Source organism: Euprymna scolopes, chromosome 1 (genome assembly GCF_053919585.1).
Source record: "Euprymna scolopes isolate OS-2025 chromosome 1, ASM5391958v1, whole genome shotgun sequence".
Lineage (NCBI taxonomy): Eukaryota > Metazoa > Mollusca > Cephalopoda > Sepiida > Sepiolidae > Euprymna > Euprymna scolopes.
Window position 1 is genome coordinate 184776024 of NC_136482.1, and position 23528 is coordinate 184799551.

The 23528-nt window shown below is 30.9% G+C and overlaps 2 protein-coding genes across 2 annotated transcripts in view; one reads left to right on the plus strand and one right to left on the minus strand.

Moving 5' to 3' along the window:
* Positions 1-23064, minus strand: part of LOC145278230 (eukaryotic translation initiation factor 4H-like) — a 57329-nt gene extending 34265 nt beyond the window's left edge. The window contains exon 1 of the mRNA XM_080130521.1: positions 22926-23064. Coding sequence (XP_079986647.1) covers positions 22926-22993 — 68 coding nt within the window. The 5' untranslated portion in view covers positions 22994-23064. The remainder of the gene's footprint in view (positions 1-22925) is intronic.
* LOC145278224 (myb-binding protein 1A-like) overlaps positions 23052-23528 on the plus strand; it is a 102889-nt gene continuing 102412 nt past the window's right edge. Inside the window, exon 1 of the mRNA XM_080130514.1 lies at positions 23052-23298. Coding sequence (XP_079986640.1) covers positions 23092-23298 — 207 coding nt within the window. The 5' untranslated portion in view covers positions 23052-23091. The remainder of the gene's footprint in view (positions 23299-23528) is intronic.

Genomic DNA, 23528 nt, shown 5'->3' on the forward strand with positions numbered 1-23528 from the left:
GATTCCTCTTTTTTCCGTTCCCCCATTTACACCACAGCAGATGCATTCACAAGGAACAGTATGAGGAAACACCGGTTTGGAAATGTACAAGGTTATTTATGCCGTGTTTTTTTTTTTTCCCCCCCCTGATTTATGCTGTTTTTCCCATAAAATTAAAAAAAAGAAAGAAAACGTGATTATTATTATTATTATTATTTTCTTTTTGCTTTTTTTTTTTATTAGTTAGTGTAAGATGCAACCTGCAGGACTAACCGCTTCTTACTTCCGGTTTTATCGACTCTAACCATGAAATCTAACTATGACCTTTATTTATTAGTGCTTTCAACTCAACATTTACTTATACACAAAGAATTAATTCTTTAATATTTATTATTACAACGCAACGATGTCATGATTTCGCTTGCATTACACTTAAATTAAAATTAAAACAAATACATCCATTTAGAATTCGAGAAAACAATTAAATTCATCTAGAATTCGAGTGTGATGCTTGACTACTGAAACTAAACTGAAAACTTCACTGCGAAATTGATATTTGACCTAATTCACTTTTGGGTTAATTCAACCCGTTTTTTTTTTTGTTTTTTTTGCGCTTCTGCCTCAATGGTTAGAGTTCGTATTTGCCATCTAATCAAATTGAAAATAGGATAGACTAGATTTAAATCATAAAAGAAAAATCTGAAATGACACAATTCTCTGAAATGACCAAGCACTTGTATTCATAGATGTAGAGAGGGGGTTCCTTTAAAGTTCAACAATCCCTACATATAAGTATTGTTGTAGGAATATTTCCATTGCTTAACACTTTAAGAGAACACTGCAGTAAAAATGAAATGCAATGATGAATGGTTGCTGAAGATGGTACCAAAAATTATTACATTTTTCACAATTGGAGATCTCCACCTGATCCCCAGAACTGATATTTTTAAGATACAGCCATTCAACATGAGACTTTAGCAATAAAATGCTGTTTAAAACCGAAATACAAAGCCCGACTTTTAAGAGTAGAAAAGGGGGTGAGGGTAGAAACAATTAATTTGAGTGATAACAATGACAAGTTTCTTTAAAAAAAAAAAAAAAAAAAAAAAAAAATAGCACAATTTTTTACCTGTTAAAATAATTGCTATTATTTTAAAAGCAGATAAAAATCAAAAATAATAAAAATTCTAAATAATGAGGAAAAAATCATTAATGGATGAACATTAAATGAAATTTGAAGTATTAATTAAAAGAAATTAACTGATTTATTTGATTTTGTATTAAAAGAAAAAAAAAAAAAATAGTATGACCGGCTGTCTGCTGCAGATAAAACGACGAAATTGTCATCTAAAATAAAACCAATTCCTGTTTTTTTTTTTTTTTTTTATTGGTTTGTGTTAGGTGAACGTACATAAGAATTGATGAAAATTATGAAGAACATTGGAGGACAAAAAATGCAATAAAATTATTGTAACAATTACTAATGGTATTCATTTTTCATTCAAATTATGAAGTAAAATGATAGGATAGTCCAGAACTCCAAACACCAATAATCCTCTGATTATCCTGCCATTGTTTTAGTCTTGGTTTTCCCCTTGCCACAGAATTTGAGCAAAGTTGTCATGGAAAAGTACAGTGGGAGAAGATAATGCTAGATTTGCTTCATAAAAATCTTTTTTGATGCAAGCATTCTTCTCTCTAAGACAGAAGGTCGACTGAATGTTATCAATTAATAGAAATGGAACTCATTAAATGTGCATGTCAAATAAGTTAGCATCAATAGATCTTGATGATGATGATGATGATGATAATTGCCACTACCACAATCATCATCATTGCTTGTAGTTGAAGTCAGGAATGTGCAAAGCTATTCTCAAATTGCCTTACAGGCAATCAGACAAGTTAGCAATAGAAGAGGAGACATTTCTAGACTTACAGCAAATTGCAGAAATACAATTTTATAAAGGAATTCTTTAGATACTGAGATATGAGAGGAGGAGGAGGGGGGGGGAGGGTATAACTCTGCGATGGCTACTTCAGGAATTACTAAAATCTGTAATATATATCAAGAACAATTTTAAAATGATGCATGCACACAATATTACATTTACATTACACTTTGGCCAAATATACACAAATATACTTGAGTCTTAGTGAAGCAATTTTTTGTGGAAAGATTTCTTTCTGCACAGTCTGTTTGTTGCCAGTATTATTCTTTCTCTCCAGTGAACGAATATTTTATGCATTTAGGAGGGAGAAACTCTTCTTGAAGATGCACAATTCCTCATATAAGCCACTGTGGGTTGTGAAGGAGATCTTATTTGTGCTTTGAATACGAAATGAGATTTTGAAGAATTAGTTAAGGTTTACTTGTAGGGAAAACTATCCTCATGCCTGTCAGATGTGAGTTAGAGAATTACAATGGATATGTAAAAGTACTGCTAAGCAGACAAGATCATCGGAAATCATGGCACTGGAGAGTATGGAGGAAGTGTTGAATGAGTATTTTTGCAACTCCTCATATGTTAATGCTCAAGAAAACTGCCTTACATTAAAGACCGAGTGGAGAATGTTTTGAGTTTTCTTAAACAAAAACTTCTGCTACAACAAATAATACAACAGGTAACTAACCTAAGGTCTGCACAAAGTCTTGCGTCATGGTTATTTTGTTTTATGGCATATTAACCCTTTTCGGGTTATTTAATGCCAAATTTAGTAATTTTAGAAAAAGTTTTTATATCTTGAAATATTTTTTATTTGTTTGGTTGTTTTGTAGAGGTAAAATGTTTTGTTTCGACTTTGCAAAACATGATTGAGTTTTGCAAAGGGAAAAGGAGAAAAAACAACATCAAAGTTTGGTGTAATTTACATCAGAGTCGATATCTTCAGACAGCCTGATCTGGTAGTACCAGAGTTTCATGACCAAGTTCCCTTATTACAATAACAAAAACAGGAAAGCTTAATCAAGGTAGTCATTTGTAGAATTGTGTTGAGCATTAAACCGACAGGTATGATGAATTTATTTATTTAACTTTGTCTTTAAAAGGCATTACTCTGAGGTAACAAAGTTAGCAATAAAAAAAAAGAAAAAAGAAAAAAAAAAAAAGGAGATTTATATCAGACTTTCCACTTTACTGATTAGATAGTGGATTTTATAGGCCAAATTTTTTAATGAAGAGAAAGCCCCCCACCCCTCCTTGGCAACAATTGAAGCAACGGGCAATTATTCTCTTGGATCTAAAATAAGCAGTAAGCACTTAATGACCAAGAATCTTTTGTTATTTTTATAAGAATACACAATGTACTAACTCCATTAACTAATAGCAGCCATTATATAACTACTTTATAATACGGACTATTTGAATAGATTGAATAAAAGGGAAAAAAAAAGTGAAAATGATTACAAATATACATTTTGGTTTATACTTAAATATTACAAGAGTGGCAAACTAAAAAAAAAATGGTGGATTTATTGAGGAACAAACAAAAATCACATTTTTAACCATTAAACTTTAATTGCAGAAATTACTTTCAAACTAATCACCATTTGTATTATTTGGACTACTGTTCTCATCTTGAGTGTCATTTGCACAATGTTTCAGTCAATGTAACCTTTGACCATCTTCAGGTGTATGTTGTCAAACTTTGGAATCTGCACAGAATTTCAAACGGAACTCTTTATTTAATCCACAGTGGTAGCATGCTATTGTTCCTAAGTAATTTGCAATTGTGTTGCCCGCACTGACAATTGAACCTTCAACCTCCAGAAGCGAAAATGTATGTATGTATGTGTGTTCGCTTTTTCTGTGTGTCTACAAAAGGCTTCTTTCAGAGAAGCGGTCGGTCGGTTCACAACTTTTTAAAACTTTTTATATCACATATAAATCGTAATATATCACATATAAATCGTAATATCTCACAGTTAACAACGAAGCTCGCCTGTCTATTTAATTTAGTTGATTTCGGGAAGATAAATATTCAATATTTGTCGCTCGCCGCATGTGGGTTAGTCTTTTTCCTATAACATCTTGGGGGTGGAAAAAGAGCGTTCAGCAGTAAATGAATACAATCCCGCTGTCAAACTTGACCTCATTAACTCATTAAAATGAGCACCTGCTAAATCCAACTAATTAAATAAATTCAAACGTGTTTCCGTTAGCATCTCGCGGTGGGGCAATGGTTAACATCGCAAGTTTTTTTTTTTTCACACTTTAATTTATAATTTGCCTAAAGGGTTCGGGTTCGATCCTCACACTTACTTTTTTTTTTCAACCCCCCCCCCTAAACACCTTGGCAACGCCGGGTACCCCTCGCTAGTCTATATATATATATAAAAGCGAAAATGTATGTATGTATGTGTGTATATTTGTGTGTCTGCTAAAAACTTTCGACGGACAGAAAAATATCAAAAAATTGTCCAAAAACGTTCATTTTTTCACCCCGAAATCGACAATTTACGACCGGGTGGGGGTGGGGGGTTTAAACAAAAACGGCCTTCTCGTGATGGCGGCCGGTTCTACGCATGCACCAGATGACGTCATGACTTGATTTACTTTAAATAGTTGAAAAACTGAACAAATTTCATGTACGTCGCGTTAGGTCAGTCGATTAGCGTGTTGGTTCATTATCGTTTTGGGTTCGAATCGTGGTGAGATGTCTTATTTTATTTTATTTTTTTTCTCGGTTTTTTAAATTTAAATATTGAACCAGTGTTATTTCAGTCATTTTTCACGTAATGTTCGTTTTTCTTTTTACTTCGTTTATCCACCCCGACCACACACCCGAAAACACCCGGGTACCCACCGATTTTTAAAATTTTAACCTCAAAACAGGCTTATTTAAGCCATTTCTCACGTGTTCATTTTTCTGTTTTCATCGTTCGTTTGCCTTACGTTAGTTTTTTTTGTTTTTTTCCCCCGATGTTTTGATTTCTTTTTTTTACTTCACTTATAACAAACAGACCTACGTCGTCATCGTAACGCTCGACGACTTCCGGGCGGACACCTGTCAATTTCGTTCTTACTTAAATAAATTCAAACATCTTTCACTAACTCATTCTGGCTGGCCGATTTTATTTTCAAACTTTGCCCCAGGGCTTCGGGTTTATAAAAAAAAAAAAAGAAAAAAAAAAAAAAAAAGTCAATGAAAACTGATTTATATTTTTTTGTTATTGTTTTTCAACTTAAATGCACACAATATTGTCCATCTATATAAAAACAGCTCCATTTTAAAGAATAAGGAGCATTCGTCAATATGTTGGGCATAATACAGAGTTTCAATTTGTCTTTCACAAAATAAAGTTGAAAACATTAATGAATTAAATTTTACCCCATGGCTTTTCTATGCTATGATGTGATGGCGGTCACATGATTAATGAAATGGACGGACAATCTGAGTGTTCCAAGTTTGAATACAGTTTGTTTCACAAAAAATCACTTACGATGTAGGTAACCTTCATATGGTCCTTCTCATAAGTTCCCAATATTTTTCTCGAAAAATATATATTGAAAAACCAATGAAAAATATTGAAGAAATCAATGTCAGTAATAGAATCTTTAGATTCATAATATGATGATGTGCTATAATGAACATTCAATGTGTTAGCTGTTGAAATAAATCTTATATGAACAAAATCGTACTCCTGTAAGAGTTTATTTATTTATTTTTTTTGAGAGGTTTGGTTTAGGCTGGTTTCATCTAATAATCGTTTTCATAACATAAGATGTACTTGTAACGGCATTTACCCAGTTTGAATTAAGCCGGCTTCAGGCAAATTCATCACATCTTGTACCAGTGCGGCCAAGCCATGTAGGTAGACTTCTCTGTATGAGCGAGTCGCTCTTGAATCCAGCAACAAACATCGAAGATTCAAGGGCCAGAAACATGTTTTGACCATTGACAAAGTTGCCCACCCCTTTGCTTTCGTCAGCTGGCAGAGATATTTGAAAGAACCAATTGGTGACCCAACACATCTGGTGGATGGTGAACAACGTACCCAAACCAGCACAGTTTTCTTGAGTAGAGTCACTTCAATGCCTGTAATATTACACCTGGCACAGACTGAGGAATTATAGGAATCCTGTTAGAGAGCTTGCTTGAAAAATGCAATGAAGACAGATTGAAAACCTTGAGCTGGTGGAGACCCTCCTTGCATTGGGGCCAGGTTTTGCAGTTGTCGAGTAGAATGGCTTGGACATTTGTATTGATTTTTCATTTGTTCAAAGCCCAAATTTTTAGTTGTACACTGAAAATTGGTTTTGGGATGAAAAGCACAAGTCTACAAATTTTCAAATTTCCAAGAAATTTGGAGTATAATTTGAAGTCAAATACAAAAATATTTGGAATTGTTTATGAGGCCACCTTAAATTTTTTTTTTTTTTTTTACATATAATAAAAAGGAAATCTTAGTTTGAGATAGCTATGCATACATTTAATTTCATACCTTTGTCAGGTTGACAAAAAATGCCTCCCCTGAGACATGTTTGTTTTGTAATGTACAAAAATGTTCTATCATTTACAGGATTTATTTGCTAGGAAAAAAAAAAAAACTTATTTAGATTTAAAACCAAGGGAAACATTTAACAAGGTTAAACTGAATCAATGTTTCTTAACCATACAAAGCCATACAAATCCAAATTTAAAAAAATGGGAGTCACGAGGAACAAGACAAATTACGGAAGCTGAATCAATCAATATGTTTCCTTAAGCCCCCCCCCACTACCATTATTCTAATTAACCGTAAATTGCATTTAATTCACCCCTTACTTTCATTGTGTGTTGTTTGAACTCAGTCTTGTCTTTCCTATTAACAAAAACTCAAAATAATATTAAGGTGTCAAATAAGTTATATTGCATTGAAGGGGGTCATAACCAGGGTAAGATCAAGAAACACTGGACTAAAAAACATTAACTTTGATAAGTATTGATTTCTTTTGTTATCCTGTAATTAATAAATTAAGTCTGAAGAATCAATTTTGAATCTGAAGCGTTTTTGTTTAGCACAACAATGATTATTGTAGTCAACAACACAACTTAATTATTTTAGAGGGGGTGGGTGTATAGAAATAAGAAATCTGATTTGAGGACAATTTTCATTGCTTATTTTATTAAGTTTTTAATGTACAAGACTAAATTAACATGAGAAAAATGCCACTGGGCAATATTGGAAAACAATTGTTGCATGAAAAAATTCATGACTTTTGTTGATAATTTGAATAATAAAATTACAAAAAAAAAAAAACAAAAAAAAAAAAAAAACATTAAATATTTTTATGGAATAAATTGCTTTGAAACAGTGCAAAAGAGCATTTTTCTTTTTTTCTTCTTCTTTTTAGAATTCTCTAAGTTAACAAGCCACTCTGGTGCTGCATGTGAGATGACAAAAAATAATGACTGGGAGAAGTGTGAAGGGTCAGCGTTGCCTTCACATTTTCGGCAAGTTTCAGAAAAATCTAATGGATGGGGCAAAAAGTGTCATTTTTGCAATTTGGGGGCATTTGTGACCACTTTTGAGCTCCTGGGAATGTCGAATCCCAGTGAGAATGAGCAAAAAGTGCAGTTTCAGGTCTTAAGATATCTGAATTTAGCACCATGGAAAAACATTATATAGACATACATATCAAGTTTTTGAGTAATATGAAAAAAGAGCTCTAAAAAGGCATGTTTTTAGCCCTAAAAGTTTCAGAGGGATGCGAATCAGAATTTTGCCAGGGTCACCCATACTGAATTAAGAACAATGGCCTCCACATTTTGGCCAAGTTTCAGGAAAATCTAATCGATGGATCAAATGCTCTGGAGAAAAGGTGTCATTTTTGGGGTATTTTTTTTTTTTTTTTTTTACCTCTTTTGAGCCCCTGGGGATGCTGAATCCTAGTACAAATGGATAACAGTGCAGTTTCAGGATTTAACATGTATATTTAAATTGACCACCATGAAAAACCACTATATAATCAAATATATCAAGTTTTTGAGAAATATGAAAAAAGGGCCACAAAAAGGGGTGTTTTTAGCACTAAAAGTTCCCGGGGACGCGAACCTGAATTTTGCCAGGGGCACCCATACTGGATTTATATTAAGAACAATGGGCTCCACATTTTGGCCAAGTTTCAGAAAAATCTAATGGATGGATCAAAAGTTATGGGGCAAAATGTGTTATTTTTGGCCATTTTGAACCCCTGTGGACACAACAGGAATTTTCGCAAATTTTTTTTTTTTTTTTTTTTTTTTTTTTTTACTGTGCACATCTATTTAATGAAATACAATTTGTGGCAAAATTTTAGGAAAAACTAACGGACGGTTACCTGGCAATCATCTAACAGACGCAACTGAAAACATAGGTCCCTCTCCAATAAATCGGGGGACCAATAAAAAGTTTGTAATTTTCTTATGCGTTCTTACTAAAATTCATTTCACTCAAAAATAAATTTGAAATTAAAATTTTATTTCTTCTGTAAATCCACTGCTTGTGTTTATATGAAAAATATTTCATTTATTTAGGAATCTTATGTAACATAAGCAAAAACATTGGTCGGTTAAGTTATCTTTCAAATTTTGATAAAATAATTTGTCTTCCCATTATGTTACATATCTATTTGATTGTATTTTTCTAGTTTTGACTTTAAATTGATAATTTTTATTTTATTTTGTCTGTATTTTGCTGATTTTACATACACACTTGGTAGTAATTATTAATGAAAACATTAAATACTTAAGCTATTGAGATTGGCAGCACAGCGAGTGTGTTATTTATGTGTCTGCTTTTCATTTTCTTTCAACCAATCAGAGAAATCCAGCACATAGTTTAAAAAGCGGGACACGGGTGCCTTTCTCAATGTTTCCTGTTCTCTTGCCAAAAAGAACACATGCATATTGCACAATCTAGCAGAGTCCCAAAGGCTCGCAGCAATATTTACACTAACTGAACTCTTTGTTCCAATATCTTTCATCCCAATGCATATGGGTCCTTTTAAGCCAAATCCGGCCCCTTGTAAAAGACCATAACAGATGAATTGTCTACTTTCATTGACTTTTAAACACAACATCTGGCAAAGCATGCACATGTTGGCCAACAAACTACAATATAAAATTCATAGATGCAAAACAAAGGCATATTAGTACACACATGCATATCTGAAGCAAAAAAAAAAAGTGCTCAAATACTCTCTCACACACACACAAAACAAACTTATTCCACTAAAGTGAAGTAAACCAAATCTGGGCCAAACTTTCCAAGTTATTTTTAAAATTAAATCTGGGGTGTGTATATATATATATATATATATATGGGGGGAGAATAATGGAAATAGTATTCCGATAAAATAGAAATTAAAAGGGACAAACCAAGTTATGTGTTTATCAATTGCATAATGCAAAAGTGTTTCTGAAAAGCAAGAGTTCAAGGAGTTTGAGAATGCTCTGGTGAAAGGAAAAGGGTTTATTATTTTATTTTTTTTTTTAATTTTCTTATAGTTTTGTTCAACCTGGGATGGGGCATTCTACCAAATGCCAAACATTCACCTATCATCTCATACATTTCAACCAAGAAATATTTTTAAGATTCTGACGGTCCTCATAAGTGCAATTGTTTGAATCTCTCTTGCATTTGGTTCACCAGGTATAGGTCCCAGGTAATTTTTTAAATTCTTTTCAGGAGTCCAGTTGTTTCTTGAGTGAACATGAATAAAACGACCATGGTGTATGTGTGTGTGTGTGTATGTGTGTATGTGTGTGTGTGTGTATGTGTGTGTGTGTGTGTATGTATGTACATACTGGCTGCTTTGTTGGTTGGTTGGTTGTTTGTTTGTTTTATGGCATATCAACCCTTTCCAGTTTATTTACTGGTGAATCCAGTGATTTTGAAGAAAATTTTTTTAATAGAATATATTTGTTTTTTTTAAGTTGGTTTCTATTTAACCCATAGTTGGGACCCTAACAGGTTAAAAAAAAAAAAAAAAAAAAAAATCAAAGCGAGTTTAACCGTCTACAGGATACATAAACAAAAATTAATGGTGACAAGAAACATGTTTGATATATAAATAAATAAAAAAGGGAGATAATTCAAGTTTTGCTATTTTTTTTTTTAAAACGGTACAATTTTTTCTTATAAGGGGCAATCTGAATTAAAAATATGGTTCTAGTATCATAGTTAAGAAAAGCAGTATCTTACGACATTATTATTGTATAAATAAACACAAACATAAAAAATTTGTAAAAGGAAAAACAAATAGAAGGTAGAGACTGAATATTTAGAAGAGATTAACAAGTGATTAAATTACCCACTAATTGTTTAGAATAGTCAACAAAATAAAAACGAATATTAAACAAATAACTGTTACCAAAGACAATAAAAGTTACCTTTTCTACTTATTGTTCAATTATTTTAGATCTTAAAGTGTTTTCATTAAATTTTAATATTCTGTTCAATAGGCACCTTCAAAGCAAATAAATAGAATTTACTCTTCCCCCTATATTTAACACAATGTAACTTTAATATAGATTATTATCATAAGTTTTTACACTATTCAAAATAAACATAAAATAAACTGCTAATTATTAAAAAAAGCTATGAAAATAATGAAAACTAGCAGCACCTGTGAAATTCCATCGAATGAGAAATATATTGAAACAATATTTTGATGAAGCTGGTAAGTCCAGAGAGACTCAGACTTGGCTTCAGAATGAATGCTAAGAACTTGTACCTTTCTCTTACTGCCCCCCCCCCCCCAAGACTCCTACATTTGGTCAAATGTTGAGAATATAACAAACATGGTCTCCCACTACACCAAAGCCAGCTTGATCACCGTCATTCGCCGAGCTCCCACCAGCACTTGTGGAAAAGATATGGTCCCATGCTCCTTAGAAGGGTCTCATAATATCTTTTGATAGCTATATTTTGTCTATGGACATCACCTTATAGACAACACAGCAGTTCTTTGTTGAACCAGTGCTCCACCATTGGTTTAAACATGAGCTCATCTTCTGAGAGCACAGATCCACCAAGGTGCTTCCGGTTAGGGTGACTTCCGGGTGCTCTGCCATATCAGTAGACAGCTTGTGAGTTTGTCCAGTACTGTTTATTTGGTGTATTTGCAGCTGACTTTTATATCTTGAAGCTGTTCCTCTATTCCCAACCTGGGCAAGTGGAGGATGGGAATTTTCATCTCCACACCATCTTGGTCTATCCTCCATCACACCCAGCTGGTTTTCATAGGTGCATTGGAAATCTTCTGCTAGTCACATGGAACTTGCACTACGCAAACAGCAGATTTACAGTATCTATAAAAAACTATGTGATGAAGGATAGAGGGAAATGACATGAGAGTCAAGAGGATCCGTGACACTACTATGATTAGATGATAAAAGCCTCATCTATGTGTCCAGACAGATCGACTTATTCAGCACGCACTTTGGTAGATTGATATAATCTATTTGCGACATTTACATATTGATGTATTGGGGCTTCTTCAGAATAAGGGCGAAAATCGAAAGACGCAAAATTGAAATCAACTAAAATCCAATGTTATTTACTTCACTTTTATGTCAAATGTTTAAATAAAAAAAATAATAATTATTCAAGCAATAAAAAAATTATTAAAAAAGAAATTCACAAATTTTGTATATATGTTATGTATATTTTTGTTTTCTGATTAAATTCTGCTTGTTATCAACTGAGGTACTTCCGCTTTTGCTTATGCCATGTGACACAATATGTCCAACCCAGCATTAAATCTAATTGAACATTTTTACGCTTATCGGAACAGTTTTTCCCAACTAATTATTTTTCTATCTTATTTTTTTTTCCTAATGGTTGGACATGTTACTATTTGTGACATGACAATTACATGGGTACCATTTGTTTTACTTAAAATTCAATATTTTTTCTAGTGGTGGGACGATTAATCGGAATCGTAAGAATCGTGTATTTTGGGAGGTATCGGAATCGGAATCGCATCGTTAAAAAATACCTTAATTTTCCGATTCCTTCATTACGATTCTTTTAGTCTGATGTTGAAAAAAAGAAAAAAATTTGCTGATATTTCTAACCGCAAGAGAGAAATGTAGCATGTTATAAAAAGAAACCAAAGAAATTTATTATTAACAGGGCAATGCTTAGTGCCCCTCCCTTACAAGGTTCATTCATTCAGATCTATTGTAATCAAAACTACAAAAGAGTTAACTTGAAAAGAAGTATGCAGGGCTCTACATTGCGAGTAAAAATAAAAAAAAAAACGCTTATCTTTTTGGCGATTGTTTTTTTTTTACTGACAAATCTTCTAATAGTGAATGAAAATGCTTTTTCAACTTATATTTTCTTAAAATAAAACGAGCAAAGTCAAATTATTTAAACAGTAAAAGGTTTAATAGAACAATATACTTTTTTTTAATTTTTTTAAAAGAAGGCTTTTGAAAGAAATATCTCTAAAATGAAATTGATCACGTTGTATTATTTCGCAAAGTTTTGACAGTAGTCGGTTTCTTTTGAAGTTTCAAAAAAATCGACCCCATACCTATCTCTTCCAAACCTAAAGTTATTAAATAACCCCTTCGTTAATTTAAGGGTAATTAATTCAATTCAGTCAAGTTGTTTTTTTTTAATTTCATTGAAATAAAATCCATTATTTTTTTTTTCTCCAGAAAGAAAACCCTGAATTTGATTATATTAAAAGCAGAATAATAATCTTTTTTCTAGAATTTTAAATTGAAAATTAAGTTTTGCGCAGTTTTTTGCCGAACGAAAAAGAAATTAATATATATATTTTTAAAAGGTTTTGTAATCAATTAATTTTTATGTCGAAATAATATTTACGATTAATTAAATAATTTCATTTTAAAGAGTATTTATAAATAGAATTTTACTGAGGACTTATAGTTTTGCAATATTGAACCGCATCAACCATGTGTGAATTGAACACAGTCAACCAAAAAAAAAAAAATTCAAAAGAAAATGCGGGTTTGTATTACTGTACACAGATTCGAAAAAGTTGTCAAAAAACAAATATATAACAAATAAATGTTATCAAAGGCCAGATAAGTTATTTTTCCACCTAACTGGATATATTTTTCGGGTTTTTATTCAATGTAACATGTTTATTCAGCTCGAAAAGCATACAGTGTTTACCGATGTATTGGAAAATTCAAAATGGCGCCCGACACTCTCTTTAACACGGTAAGTTCAGGAAAAGATGTTATAAATAATAAACTATACAAAATACTGCTAGAAACTCGCTCAATATATGTTACCGTGACATATTTTGACATACATTCGGTGTTTTTTTAATAGTATTTTGTCTAGTTTATTATTTATAACACCTTTTCCCAAACTTACCATGTTAAAGAGAGTGTCGGGCGCCATTTTGAATTTTCCAATACATCGGTAAATACTGCATGTTTTTCGAGCTGAATAAACATGTTACATTGAATAAAAACCAAAAAAAAATGTATCCAGTTTGGTAGAAAAGTAACTTATCTTGCCTTTGATAATATTTGTTTGTTATATATTTGTTTTTTTGACAATTTTTCGAATCTATGTGTACAGTAATACAAACCCGAAAATGCATATTTGCATTTCATTATGTAAACTTTTATACATTGGTTTCAAAAATTAAATTCTATAAGTTTTTTTTGTTAACTACCGGTTGGTACAATTTACCGCCCCATCCCTTTATATTTTTTCTTTTTGTCTTTTTTAGCGGATTATTTTCAATTAATTATCCAAATAAGTGACTAGCTTTAAAACAAAATTTAATAGTAAATTATTTGTTTAAAGATAAACTGAATTTTCTAATATGGCCCAAAGTCCAAAAAAAGTCTTTTTGAAGTTGAAGATGATGAGTTGAAAGCCATTTGCAAAGTCTGTCAAATTAAAATATCGCGAGAAATAAAACCATCTAACATGACCACAACCTACATGTTAAAACATTTAACTATGAAGCATCCAAATAAACTGGAGGAGCAAAATAAAAAAGAAAAGGAACAAAAAATTACCAACTAGTCACTTAGAGCAGTTTTATTAGTGAGGGTCGAAATCGCAGTGTCTTTTTTTTTTTTTTTTTTTTTTTTTTTTTTTGCCTACGTCACCAACTAGGTGTCACCATTTTTTTTTTTTTACCCTCCTTAACTTCAAAGAGTAAATACAATATATACAACTAAAAAAATAATTTTTAAAAATGCTGATTCCATTCATGAAAAATTCTTTTAACTAGAAATTAAAACTTAGGTAAAGATAGCTGACTGACAGCAACAGGAGCACTGGTTAACTACTGAACCACGTGGAAAGGTGTGGGGGGGAGGAAAAAAAAGGAAATTAAATGATGATAATAAATTATGATAACCGTCTTTGAAAGGCACTAAACTCCTAAAATTTACTTCATTAAAATTTTAGGCGGCACTCCCCGGCGATTTTAAAGCACTCTCTCTCTCAAAAAAAAAAAAAAAAAAAAAAAAAAAAGATTTAACTTTTACGTTTGGGAAAGATATATTTATTATAACCGAATTCCTGTATGAAGACTGGATCTACTTTATTGGACGTTAATTTGTGAGATAAGTAATTTTTCAATGTTTAATATGTTTTTAAAGTTTCAATTATCAATTAAATTTTTTTAATTGCGTTTATTTTTCAATTTATTTAAAAAAACAGGGTTTTAAATGTATTTTTCAAGGTAACAAGCTTCGAAAGAAGTCTAATAAAAAAAAATCACTTAATTTTAATTTCGACAACACTGAGAATTTAATTATTAAAAAAATATTGAAATGTGACATTTTTTTATTTAACATTTCTATTAGTTCAATTAATTTTCTTTCAATAATTCATTTCACTCAACAAACTTCACCATTTTTTTTTTTTTTTAATCTTTTTCTGTAATTTTGGTAATTATGTTTGCTCAATTTTATCTAATATTTCATTTGTTTTTTATAGTGGTATCATTTTTATATGTGTTCCTTTGATATACCCTATTTCAAAATTAGTTTGGCTAAACTTATTCTTCACGTTAGAAACAACGTGTAAAAGCAATGAAAAAGTAAGAAAAAATAATAGGTGTTAACTACTCCTTGTGAATTATGGAGGTCTGAAGAACTGCCGTCACAAATACAACTATCAATAGCCAAACAAAAAATCGTTTTTGAAATTCCTTTAATTGTAACTTTTCGCTATACCTACCTTTTGGTATAAAACACAAAAACTTTCTCATATATGGTCATTAACTTTGGAAAGGTTATTTTGTATCTACGGCGCCATGTCACGTGGTATATTGTTTTTTTTTCATTACGCACGTTCATTTATAAATTATTAAATTAAATATTTATCTTTTTTATATTTAATTAGTATATATTTTCTTTCTATTCCGCTATATTTTTTTTATTTAATTCATTAAATCTGTTAATTATGAGGACCAAAATAATGAATCGTGTGTATTTATTCTCTAATATTCTTGTTTTTGTTCTGTTATATAAATTCTATTTTATTTGTTTTTTCTCTGAAGGATAAATTCTATTTTCTTTGAGTTTTTTTTCTGTATTCCAATTAAGTAAAATAAATTTTCTCTAAAATAAATTTTGCTAATTTTTCCGTTTAGTTTACTATATAATAATTTTATTTAAACTAAAACACGACGGTGTAGACATAAAATATCTCTTCCAAAGTTAGGGAACATATTTGGGAACTACCGACCATAAGTATAAAACTACCTGGTATATTTCAAAACAATAAATTCCCTAGGAATCGGAATCATACTTGGTATCGGAATCGTTAATCAATATTTTCCTGGAATCGGAATCGTATAAAAATTAGGAATCGTCCCAACACTAATTTTTTCATTATTATAATATAGAAGCACCCAAAAATATAATCAAGGAACTTTTTGTGTTAACGTGTCGAAATTTCCGATTTCAAATTTGGCCGCCATAACGTAATTTTAGTCTTGATTTTTTATAGATCTGAATATTTAGGTAAATGATTGGTTTGATAAAAAAGTGTAAAAATGATAATTTTTTACAATAAAGTATTAAATGAACTATTTCGACTTAAAATCTATTTTAGTAAAACGCATGTAAATCTTAACAAAAAGCACATTTGAAATGTGTGAATAAATGAAGGCTCACAAAAAAAAACAAAAAAAAAAACAAAAAAAACAAAAAAAAAAACAAAGTAAAACATTATGTAAAAACGAAACGAAATGAACTGAAACGAAACAAGCGATTTTAATAATTCCAAGAAAGCAATTTTAATAATTCCAAGAAAGCAATTTTAATAATGCCTACTGCACCTACAAATAAAAGTTAATTTGTTTGCAAGACATGTGAAATATATTTAAAAAAAAAATGTATTTACAAAAAAACTAACTTTTTTTATAATTCACTACAAAATTTCATTTGAATACTCATTTATTGTTCACGATCCAAGTTTTCGTATGACTCATGCTGCCATGTTTATTTTTGTATCACTGAAAACAGAAAACCTTCGAACTCATTTGTCAAACTGACTATAAATCAAAAGTTAACACTTGGTAAAATAAAACAAAAAAATTAAATGCTCTTAAAACAAAAAATTGAGGCGCTTATCCAGCCTTTCAAATATTAAAAAAAATGTAATTGTGCAAGGACACCATTCGCCCATGCATGGAGTATTGTTGTCATATTTGGGCTGACGCATCTGCTACTAGCCTCTCACTCTGGACAGGGTTCAAAAGAGAGTCGCCAACTTGATAGGTCTTGAACTATCATCTAAGCTTAAACCTCTGTCCCATCAACGAAATGTTACATCCCTATGCCTGCTCTACAAGTATTTTAATGGTGGATGCACTGATGAACTACAAGTATTTGTACCCCCCTCGACAAACCTGACAAGCAGCTAAATCCCACCCCTACACAGTAGAGATCCCTAGGTGTAAGAAAGCCTTTTACTCCAATAGTTTCTTTCCCAGAACTGCTAGACTTTGGAACTCCCTTCCGGGTTTCTGCTTTCCCAATTGTACTGACATGCAGAAGTTCAAGTGTAATGTGAACAGACATCTTGCTGCTCAATTCCCTACGCATGCATCTCCCTTCATAATATCCCTAAAACTTATGTCTCCGATAGTAGCCCCCTACTTCAAAGTGGCACTGTGCTTTGTTTTGTGTGAAAATGGAATTAAAAACACACACACACTGCACACCCAAATTTATGCAAAATCATTTAGTATTTTTGCTTTTATAAAATAACATTTGATTGATAAGCGATTTCTAGCCGCTTTTATGATTGTGGTATTTAAACTGAATTATTTCCCTTGGCCATCGAGCTTAATGTAAACAGAAAATGGCGGACGAGAGATTTTGCGGTTAAAATATTTTTTCTTGTTTAAAAACATACCTGATGTTATTTATTTTGTATACTGTTTTTTTATACTGATTTTCTAGAATAGCTAACTAAACAAAATAGGTAAAATAAATATACAACAAATAAATGTTACTAAAAGGCAAGCTAAGTTACTCTCCTATCGGTAATGTTGTAGATTGGCCTTCCTTTGTTTACAAAGCCATTTGACGGAAGTGACGTCAGACATTTTTATCTACGGATGGCCAAAACCGTATAGAATTAACCTTTTTTTTTTTTTTTTTTTTTTTAATAAGTTTTATTCAAACAGTTTTTATTTGAACTTAATGGACTGGTTTTTTTTTTGTATCTATTAATGTTTTCTTTTTATCAAACAAAAGTAGAACTTTTATGACATATTATGGACTGTTTTTCAAACGTCGAAATTTTAAAATTAAAGTTAGTTTTCTTAAAAAAAAAAAAAAAAAAGGTGTTTTTTTTTTCAATTAAATTATAAACTTTATTTGAACATTTCAACAAACTTTTACAGACATAAAAAATAGACTATAGATATTTTATAATTTAAAAAATATATATACATATATATATATATATATATATATATATATATATAGCGAAAAGTTTCTTTTTATCATTTCATTGTTGAATAACATTTCAAAGTGATAAATGGTGAAAAAATCTCTCCAAAAGAAAAAAAAAAAAACACCTCGTCTTTTTTTTTAATTTATTTTTTTTAAATAAAACTTTAATTTTAAAATTTCGATGTTTGAAAAACGGTCCATAATATATATTTCATTATAAAAGTTCTATTTTTGTTTGATAAAAAGAATAAAACAGTTAATAAATAAAAAAGGTTCATTCTATACGGTTTTGCCCATCCGTAGATAAAAATATGTCTGACGTCACTTCCGTCAAATGGCTTTGTAAACAAAGGAAGGCCAATCTACACCATTACCCTCCTATCTACCAGGGTGAGTTTTTTTTTTTTTTAAAAACATTTTTGGGTTTGTATTACTATACACACAGATTCGAAAAAGTTGTCAAACAAATATATAACAAATGTTATTAAACTTTAATAATTAAAGTTTAAGATAAGTTACTTTTCTACCTAACTGGATAATTTTATAGTGTTTTTATTAAATGTAACATGTTTATTCATCTCGAAAAGCATACAGTGCTTACTGATGTATGTATTGGACAATTAAAAATGGCGCCCGACTTTCTCTTTGACACGGTAAGTTTGGGAAAAGGACTTAAAAATTAAAAACTAGACAAAATACTGTTACTCGCTCAATATGCTACCGTGACATAGGCTGACATATATTCGGAGGGGTTTTAACAGTATTTTGTATAGTTTTTTAAATTTTTAACTCCTTTTCCCCAAACTTACCGTGTCAAAGAGAGTCGGGTGGGCGCCATTTACAATTTTCAAATACACTGGTAAACACTGTATATTTTTCGAGCTGAATAAACATGTAACATTAAATAAAAACACTAAAAACATATCCAGTAGGTAGAAAAGTAACTTATCTTACCTTTGATAACATTTATTTCTTATATATTTGTTTTTTGAAAACTTTTTCGAATCTATGTGTACAGTAAAACATTCCCAAAATGTATTAATATATAATTGTAAAAACATTTTGGTGTTAGTGCACTTACTGATCCGATCCGCGCTATTTTTTTAAATCGTATTTCCAAGTTTAATTAAAGTTTTTTTTTTTAATCAATTGTAAATTTAAAGTATAGAACAGGTACAAAACACCCTCCCCTTCCCATGTTAAGAATGGCTTCTTAAATAATAACATTATTTCAGTACGGTCAATAAGTGCATACTGCATAGTACCAATATTTTAGTCTGCGAAAGAAAATATAATTTTAATAAAAAAACTTTGTAATGAAAACATTGGATTTTTATAAAGTAAAATTGTTTTTTTTTTGCTTTTTTCGAGCAAATAAATAATTTAAACGAAACATTTTTCCGAATTAAAGCAACATTGGATTTTTTTTTCCGAAACATTTTTTGAATTGAAGTAAAATTGTTCCGTTTTTTTGAGAAGCAACCACCTGGATGAAACGCACCAAAAAAAGATGAACGCCGTCCCCGTCCGCATACTGCAGAAGTGCCAAGATTAAAAAAAAAAAACAACAAGTAATATTTAGCGCTATCGGAGAACAAGAAAAAATTGCCGCGATTACACTTTACATCTTTGAATTCTCGATAATCACTTTAAAAAAAGAAATAAAACAAAATGGCGGTAGAAACCCATCCAATAAATGTCAGGGTAACATTTATTGGGAGGGTTTCTACCACCATTGTTTTATTTCTTATTTTGAAGTCTTTGTCGAGACTTTAGCCATGTTTTCATGTTCTACGGTAGCGCTCAAGCCGCTGAACATTACTAGTTTTTCGAACCAAATAAACATTGTACATTAAATAAAAACACTAAAAACTTATCTTACCGTTGATAACATTTGTTGTATATTTATTTTTAGACAACTTTTTCGTCATGCAAACCCTTTATTTATTTAATCTGTTTTTGTTTTGTTGGCTATTCTGAAAGATCATTTTAAATGTTTGTGTCATTTTGTTTATTTTCTTTTTACAGCAATTTTAAATATTGGGGGTTAAACTGGATAAGCACGAATATTGATATCAAATATAATTAAAAAAAATTTTTTTCTTACCATCTCAGCAATCATTGTCAAATTGAGAACATTAAAGGGTTTCGGGCATGCTGAAAACAAACATTACATTTAAATTTGGCGCAGACAAGTAATTTTCCGGGTATTAAGACATTATCCAATGTAATCTCTTACGCTTTTACTTGTTTTGTTTTTTGTTTTTTTCAATGGCGAACGCCACTGACATTTAAGTAATACATTGGAAAAACGTCTTGTTTGCCCCAAATTTGAATGTGATATTCGTTTTCAGCAGATCCAAAAACCTATACAAGTCGTCATTTTAAAGATGAGTTTTAATGTTAAAGTAAAAATTTACCAATTGTTACGGCTTTTGAAAAGAGACTTTAGGACGCCGAAAACGTACACAAAATCAACGTTTTCATACAGATAACACTAATTCATTGACATTTAACATGGATTAATTCGAAAACGAGTTTACAGATACAAAAATAATTCGACTGCGCTACTATTCTAAAACTGAACAATGACTTTACTGAGAACGTGTTTCCTTCGGCCCAGTTAGTATTTGTAGGTGGTTTTAGTGAGAGTCGCCAACACTCGAGCAGCCATGTGGTTGCAGAAGATGAGGCGAAGAAGACAACGTTTTATGCCCACCACACCATTCAGTCGGATTAATTCGTTCGTAAGAAAAAAAAAAAAAAAAAAAATTCTAAAGATCCCAGTCCTCAACACCTCGTAGAATCAGAACGAACGTTAGTAGTAACTGCGTGTTTGCTTTATTTTAAAATCCATCATAAATATCTAATAACTAAATAACATAAAATAGTGGTCATTTTAACTTCGCTTAAACACGTTTTATTTTACTATATTTAACAGAATATTTGAGATTCAAAATGCAATAACATAAAAAAAACGAATAGTTAAACACATTTAAATCCACCATAATGCATTGTAGTTAATTCGGTGTCATTTTACTTGTAGTTAATTATATATATATATATATATATATATATATATATATATATATACACACTTTTTCGATATATAATCTTTAAATGATTAAAATAAAATGAAAGATTATCACACTGCTAAATATGTCGACTTAAATAAGCTTTTAAGAACTGATTATTTTGCACCTTTAGAATAGTTTAGAAATGAAATCAAAAAGGTTTATAATTTAAAGCACTCATGCAGAGAAGGTATCGTGCTATTTTTATAGCAATTTTAAATTAAAGTTTTACAGTATCTTGGGATTATTGTTGGGTGAAAGTACAGAATAGTTAAAAATGGGTTTCTAAATAATAAATAACGTTATTCCAGCACGATACCTTCTCTGCAAAAATGCCACAATTACTGTGTATTTATTTATTTTTGTATATTCGGATTCTCGCCATAAATATAAGATTCGACTTTTTAGAAAATTAAATTTAACGTACAATGATCCAAATTTTTTTTTTTTTTTTTGTTATAGAACAGTCGACCATTTTTTTTTTTTTATACATATAATCTAATGTCCAAGTAGCAAGGTCGTAATCGCCTATAAGATACCCCCCCCCCAAAAAAAACACGCACAAGATTTATCTCCTATAATTAACCGCCCTAAAACGCTAGAATATCTCTAAAATATATGATTAAATTACCCCTTTTCACTCTAAACAAGGCATATTGACACTTGGACATAAAGAGCTACTATTTGTGATCGTGTCTAACAAGGGACTGCGGGGAGTTGAGCAGCGAAATGTCACTATTCACATATTACAATAAAGTTTCGCAGTTGAGTACAGTCAGGGAGGCAGAAAACAGGGAATTCCAAAGTCTAAGAGTATTTCACACTTTTATATTTCGATATTAATTTACAGTAACTTTCTTTTTTAATAATTAAAAATATTACTGTAAATAAAGTTATTTTAAATAAGTTGAAATTCAAGAAGTCATAGTTATTTTATATATCATTTATTTTTTATATAATCATTTTCCAAAAACATCACGTTCGATGATCCCATGGTAATACAATAACATTACTTTGACAGGTTGCTACTAAAGTTGACTAACTAGTTTGTCCGCAATAACCAATCCAAGCGTAAGGAAAGAAAAGAAATCCAGCCCACGTTGCAAAATTTATACCATAAAACGAAAACTAATCGCAATCTGCGACGTGTGGAAAAAAAGAAATTCTCAGAAAAAGAAAGAAAAAAAAACAAACAAACAAAAAAGACAGACAATTTCGTTTCTTCCCAATTAGATAAAAAAAAAAAAAAATTATGAAAAAAATATATAAAAATAAATGTCATCGACACCTAAATTCTGAAATTGAAATAACTTTACAATAAATATTATGAATTTAGAAACAGATTATTTTTTATAAATATTTTAATCTCGCAAAATTTTTATTCCAAATGATTTAGAAAAAAAGAAAAATTCACACGTACATAAATGATTTTTTTTTTTTTTTTTTTTTTTAGATCGGATCATTTTAGCGTTCGATTTTTTCTTTAAGAAATATTTTGCTTAAAACAGAAAAATAAAAATAAATTACAATAAGTATTTTTCGCAATTTAAGTTAAAAATATAAAATATGCGCAGAAAAAGAAGAAAAAATAACGAAAAGTGATCCCCGATTTTATGGCCACCTCCCCCCCTTTTGTTCTTTATTTAAAAAAAAAAAAAAATCAAAGCATTTAAGAATAATTTCATTTTTTAAAAAGATAATCACGAAAGAGCGGCAGCTATTTGTAGCATGATCATTGTAGAATCCATAAAAAAGGTTTGATGGCTTTTTCTGAAGTTTAAAATCGGAGAAGACTTGATTTTCTGCCATGAAAGCGGCGACTAAAGAACCAAGGAGACTCATTTTTACTACACGACATTGAGTAAAGTTTGGTGAGCACATGTGAAGGTTTGGATCGTAAATAAGACACAAAATTAGCTTTAAAATCTTGCTTAAACTTCGAATCTTACTTAAATACAAGAATGTGCAATTAATAAAACTTACCTGTTTGAACCCCCGCTATAGCGTTCCTCTCCATAATAGTTACGGTTAGAGTCCGAATAGTCGGCCATTTTGGGCGAACTGTAACCGGAAGATGAAGTCGAGCGCCGCGTAGTGGCGAATTATCGACGGAAGTAATGAGCGCCATACTATCTAACTTCCGGTCAACATGGCGACCTCCATTACGAACGCTCCCGACATCGAATCCAAAACAACTGAATCTCAAGAAAAATCATCTTTTAAAATGCCAATGAATGCCCTCAGAGTTGATCAAGCTATTTTGGATATATTCACTGTGCTTGCAGTTGCCCCGAAAGATAAACGAATCAACTCGGTGGAAGATCTGATCAACAGGTTAAAGGAAAAACAGAATGATGTATGTAATGCTCCTCCACGTGGGTTTCGCCTATTTGTTTTTTTTTAATCTTTCGCTAAAATGAAAAATGCAAATCTCGGAAATTTTTGTGCTCTATCCTTTTTAGTTGCGCTGCTTAAACTAATTATGGGGTTTGTATTACTGTACACATAGATTCGAAAAAGTTGTCAAAAAACAAATATATAACAAATAAATGTTATCAAAGGCAAGATAAGTTACTTTTCTACCTA